Source organism: Bidens hawaiensis, unplaced genomic scaffold (genome assembly GCF_021521415.1).
Source record: "Bidens hawaiensis isolate Kalapana, Puna unplaced genomic scaffold, B.hawaiensis_p1.1 tig00001484_1, whole genome shotgun sequence".
NCBI classification, from domain to species: Eukaryota; Viridiplantae; Streptophyta; class Magnoliopsida; order Asterales; family Asteraceae; genus Bidens; species Bidens hawaiensis.
In genome coordinates, this window is record NW_027491084.1 from 168,786 (window position 1) to 174,642 (window position 5,857).

Genomic DNA, 5,857 nt, shown 5'->3' on the forward strand with positions numbered 1-5,857 from the left:
AACTATCAGACATACAACTGCAGCAGCAGATAATCGAAAAATCGAAAAGATGAATATACTCAATTCAGAATATGAAAGGCAGAAAATAGAAAATTTGAAACAATGAAGATGAAGATAAAAATTTCCTAAGGGCCTGCTTTTATAGGCCCAGGAGAGAGAAAAGTGGTAACTGATGGGATTTCACGCGCCCCCACTCGCAGGTGTAAGCCAACGAGGGCGCGGCACGTGTCCCTAACACTGTTGAGGGGACATAAAAACGTAACGGACCTGCCACGGAGCAGAGACGCGCCCCCACTCGCAGGTGCTAACCAATGCGAGCGCAACACATGTTCAAGACAGCTGTGTGAGGGGACGTGAAAGGCAACTGTAGCACCTCAAGCACACGAAACGTCTGACACGTTTACGGCGCACGTCACCACCAACTAACCCCGTGTTTGGACCCTTCGTTTTCAACCAAATGGACAGAACTTCGCGCAACGATGGAAGCAACCAGGAAAACGACAAAACCCCATTAAAAGACAAAAATCAGTAAGTCTAATATCCATCTTACCGCGCTCACGCGAGATAAGACACACATTAGACTGGGGGGGCTTGAAGAGGTATGTACCCGCCTCAACACCGAGCAAGGCGGGTCAACCCACAAGATAAAGACATTATGAAGGCACAAAGCCAAAACCTATGCGCATGGCGCATACAAAACATGCTCAGGCATCATATGCCCAGGCACACATATGCTCGCGCATCACATATGCGCGCGGCGCATCAGCGCGCGGCGCATATCACATGCCCGTGTATATCGCATCTGCCCAGGCACACATATGCTCGCGCATCACATATGCGCGCAGCGCATCAGCGCGCGGCGCATATCACATGCTCGTGCATATCACATCTGCGCATGAAATATCTGCGCGTGAGAATAAAGAGAAGACCCCGCGCATCCTCAGGGTGGGCGCATATCATACGTGCACATAATCAACCTCGTCCTTATCCAAATCAGGATTAGGGCAACCTTGATTGTGCACATCAGACAACCTTCCAGAAGGCATCTTTTTAAGGAGAAAGAATATGCTGATGTTGATAGCTGCCAAATGAAAGGTCGACAACTCAGCATGACACATGTGTTACCACGTGATTACAACCAACGAGAAAGCGCCAGGTGTCCCAGAGGACACGTGGCGCAGTGCGATTGGAGGAAGCCAACGAGGTTGAGCCCAACCGGTGGTAACCTTAGCACTATAAATACAGCATCAACTCCACTTTGATGACACATTCATACTCAATCATTGACAGTTACAAGCAGTGATAACACATTCAATCATATTGAATCACATTCATTCACAGTCAGTTACATACAATCACACAGTCTCACAACCAAAGGGTATTGAGCAATTAAGCAATACTATTGAGATTCTCTGACACACATTATTATCTTCTCCACAAATATACTGATTCTCACGCCGGAGGGTTACCCCAAAGAGGACCCCTCTGTCCCTTTCTGAGGGGTAAGTAACGGCGCTGTTCATTTTGTAGGTGGAAGAACACAGACCCAGAAGAACCATCGGTGAAATAGTATAATCACACCCGAGGAAAGTAGATCTGCTACCAGTGAGTAGATCCACGTTTCTTCAGGGCCCATAATCTTTCTTTTGTTATCTCTTACCTTCTTCACAATACGGGTAAGATGGGTACGTACCATAGTTGTACCTAAAAGTAGCTATACCAAAAATCATTAAATCTAGATACCTATACCTGTACCCGAATTTTATGGTACGAGTACAAGTACAAGTACTTTAGGTAAGGTACTCGTTTTGTCACCGCTTTTTCTTTTTCATAAAAATATCCACTAAACTTGGTATCAGTATCGGCAATCAATTATCTATAATACCAAAACCAAAATCGTAATACCGCAACCAAAACATAATACCAAACTTAGAAATGAAATAAATCAACCATAATATAAAATCCATCCATGGTAACTGTACCATGTATTGATCAGAAGAAGAAGAAGAAAAGAGAACTATGGTTTGATTAGAATTGTAAGTACTTTATATTTTGATTATAAGTGGCTTTGAAAAGTCCGCTTGAAGCCTTGAGGATATCTCAATAAAAGCACAGTTAGAGTTATGAGTTTTAGAAATCCCAATAAAAATCACTACAAATTCCTAACGGGTATCGAGTCCTTGTAATACCTATACGGCTACACCCGAAAGTACATGTACCTAAAATCACTAAATCTGGATACCCATACCTGTACCAAATAGACGGGTACGGGTATTTAGGAAAAAAATCTCATTCCTACTTCATAACCATGAACCATCAGCAGCCATGCCATTTTGCCCAAATATCTTTTTTCTGATCATTTTTCACCCTCATTTTTAGTAGTTATTTAACGCGCTGCATTATAGGGGGCCAAACTACGAAAAATAGCATAAGATGCATGCCATTATTATTTGAAAGCTACATGACCCTCATGACCTCCCTTTAAATCGATCCCTGATTGCCTCAAACAAGTTAACACGCCACTTAGTACCATCCAAAGATAATGTGAATCAGCAGCGGACCCCAAAACTTTTACATATGGGGCACATTTTTCATTGGTATCTCACAACCATATGTTAGAACTTTAAGGTCGGGTTGGATCACATCATCGAGTCGGAACATAATTCTAGTTGAAACTATAATATTGGTATTAAATGCTTGTCAATTCCAGTCCAATTATCTACAGAAAATCATTCTTTGTTAAATTTATTATAACTTATTTGCTAGGATTTTGACATGCATATATCTAGATTCAACTTAATTTATTGATCATTACATATAATTATAATTCGATCTAATGAGGCTACTATAAAATATTACTTATGGGTGAGGTAAGCTCTTCTATTCTGATTTATGGTTTATCTTGTCTATATGATTCATCTCATATCTGGGGGAGGGATCTAGCTTCGGTGAATGGTCTTATCAGTACACAAATGTATAACTGCCCAGGAATTTCAATTGCGCTCATTTTCATCACCGTGGAAATTGGGTTCAGCTTTCCACAGCCCCTTCTCATCAATGGACTCCTGCCGTATATGGAGTGTGGATCGTTCGATAAATTCCCACCTCTCTATCTCTGAGATACTTGGATTATTCAAAACTCCATGGATATGCAGGTGAGGAATGCCCATTCAAACCAAGATGGAACTTTTTACTTATTCAAAAAACAGTTAAGATGAAGCAAACCCAAAAAATACGAATTAGGTATATTCATAAATCAAAGAGACTCAAATTCTTGTTGAAACTCAAAATTCATGCTCTTGAATATTGAGGAAGCCAAAAGGGGGATGCAAATCGATAACCCAGATTTGAAATCGCTAATTTAACACTTCGAAAACAGGGGAAAAAAGGTTAAAAAGAAAATGTGGAATGAGTGGAATCAAACCAAAGACCTATGGGTTGAGACATACGGGATTTAAAATAGCACAATTTCTATTATATGTGTTCACTCTCATGGTATTTATGGGTCACTCGTATACACTAATAAAAATTAAAAACTCAATGGGGTCCTATGACCCCGTGCGGTTATACCCCCCCCCCCCCCCCCCCCGGTTAGGAAAATCATGTTCACTAACCTTGTGGTGTGTTGGTGTGCAAATTACTTGATGGATTACAAACTTAATGATAAATACACATTGCGTACTTCATGAACTATTATATATATGCCACTCTCTATATATTGTTTATTATCACTAATTTCTAGTATGTAATTTGAGGCAAACATAAATGTTAAGATGCTTTATGTAATAAAATCTCATATTCATAGCTAAAACTATGTGTATCAAGATTGTGAATTTGTACAAATCAAATCTCATGATTTATACCATTAAATACTGTACTTCCACTTAAAGAACCAACAACAAACCACTACGGAACGTTCCGTCAGTTTCAAACTCTCATTTTTTTGTCACAACAAAGCTCCCCAGACCTCATTAAAATATTATTAAATTTACGTGTGTACGTGAGAAAGGAAATGAGGGGGGGGGGGGGTTCTCATTCGTTTCCCTATCTGCAACGTCTTAGGTACCACAACGGTGGAGTCTATTGAGCCCTCATCCGCCTCTCAGCTACATCACCCGGACCTCGGCCATTGCAGCCCATTGTGGGTGCTCTTATAAATAACTAGCTAATGGCCAAAAGTTCTTTACTGATCCATAGCATATCTTGTCACTAACAGGGTTTCGCAGCAACCTGACTTAAGTTTAGTTATAATGAAATGTTTAGCCTAGTTGTCAAATTAAGTTTTTCTTCACTTAGGAATTAGTTGTTTATCAAACTCAAAATAAATTAAAATAAAGTAAACTTAATACAGAATAGAAAAAAGTTGCACACAAAATTGATGTTCCAAAAGGCTATAATTGTGACAACAAATAGGTTAGAAATAGAATCATTGTCCTCTACAATCTGTACATCAACAAATTCCTAAACCTTAATTTACACTATAAAATCATCAACACACAAACCAACCCATTCTCTACTTATGTTTCTTCTCAGAACCTCCTGCAACACTCTCTCCTGCACCTGCCAACTCCATCAGCCTCACATAATCGATCTCGGTCGACTTATATTTCAACTTCATCCCTGATTCCGTCCACGATCTAACACAAAGAACGCATTGAATACTCGAATATGGAATTGACTGTTTTGCCCTTTCAACCTCGTCCCCTTTACTACAAAACAAATCCTCCGGTGCCATTGAAGTAGCTTGAACCGCCAAGAAATCCCGAGCCATTACCGATAACCTCGGGTACCGCGTGCTATTCACTTTCCACCATTCCAACACATCGGTCGGTATCGGAGCTGTGGGCTCGGATAAATACTGAGTCAACTCATCGGTTGCGGTCCCCATGCTCGCCCTTCGTCTTTTGCGAGCGATTTCCTCTGCAAATGACACATTACTCCCTCCATCTTCTAACTCTTGTGTACTTCCATAAGATGTGGTTATTGAATTGAAATGGGTGGTTGAGTAATTTCTCACAAAATGACTCCTTGCTTCCTCAAGATAGTTATCTAAGTTTAAACTCTCGGGAATCAGCTCGATTTTGATTCGGGGGTCAAGTATTGCAGTCATGTATGTGAATATGTTTGAAACTTGGTCATTGTAGCATCTGACTTTTGTAGCCATGTCAATTGCAGCATTTTTTAACCAGTCGGGACTGTGACGGGATTCTCTGCATGTGGATATGGTCTCGGAAATGTGGTCCATGAAGAAGAGAACTAATCCAACGGTTGGTAGTTTGTTTGTGCATATGTCTTTTGTGGTTTTGTAGAACGGTTCTAGATATGCGTGTATCAGATTTATTGCGTTCTTCTCGGTTGAGTTTAATGACAACCTACCGAGTGTTTCCTCGTGTTTTCGGATCAAAGTTTCCATAGTTTTGCTTGCCTGCATAATATTAAAAATTAGAAGAACGAAAACGAATTCATAAATGAATGGAACATTCCGTGAACAGCTCATGAACCGTTTGGCGGGAAGTTCATTTATTTATGTTTGTAAACGTTCATTAATTTAAATTTGTTGTTAATGTTTGTTAGTTTACTTTATTTAATTTTTGTTTGTTTCTGTTCACTAATATATTCATTTAAAATCCTTTAGCCCATTACAACCTGGTATAATTTTTATAACCTTTTAGACCCTACACATTGTTCTTCATAGTAATTTTAACTAGTTTTAGTTAAGTTATGTTTGTTCATCTATGTTAAGTACTTTAGTTATGTTCGTTCGTGAACTGTTCGTTTATACTGTTAACGATATGAACATGAACTTGTTCATTTTTTTACCACAAGAATACCCTGTTTGTTTAATTGTTCATGTTCG

At 39.6% G+C, this 5,857-nt stretch overlaps 1 protein-coding gene across 1 annotated transcript; it reads right to left on the reverse strand.

Moving 5' to 3' along the window:
* Positions 1-4,513: 4,513 nt before the first annotated feature.
* On the reverse strand, positions 4,514-5,533 carry LOC143580401 (zinc finger BED domain-containing protein DAYSLEEPER-like). The gene has a single exon (XM_077063434.1). The coding sequence runs from the start codon at positions 5,495-5,497 to the stop codon at positions 4,514-4,516; it is 984 nt and encodes a 327-aa protein (XP_076919549.1). The 5' UTR covers positions 5,498-5,533.
* Between the last annotated feature and the right edge of the window lie 324 nt (positions 5,534-5,857).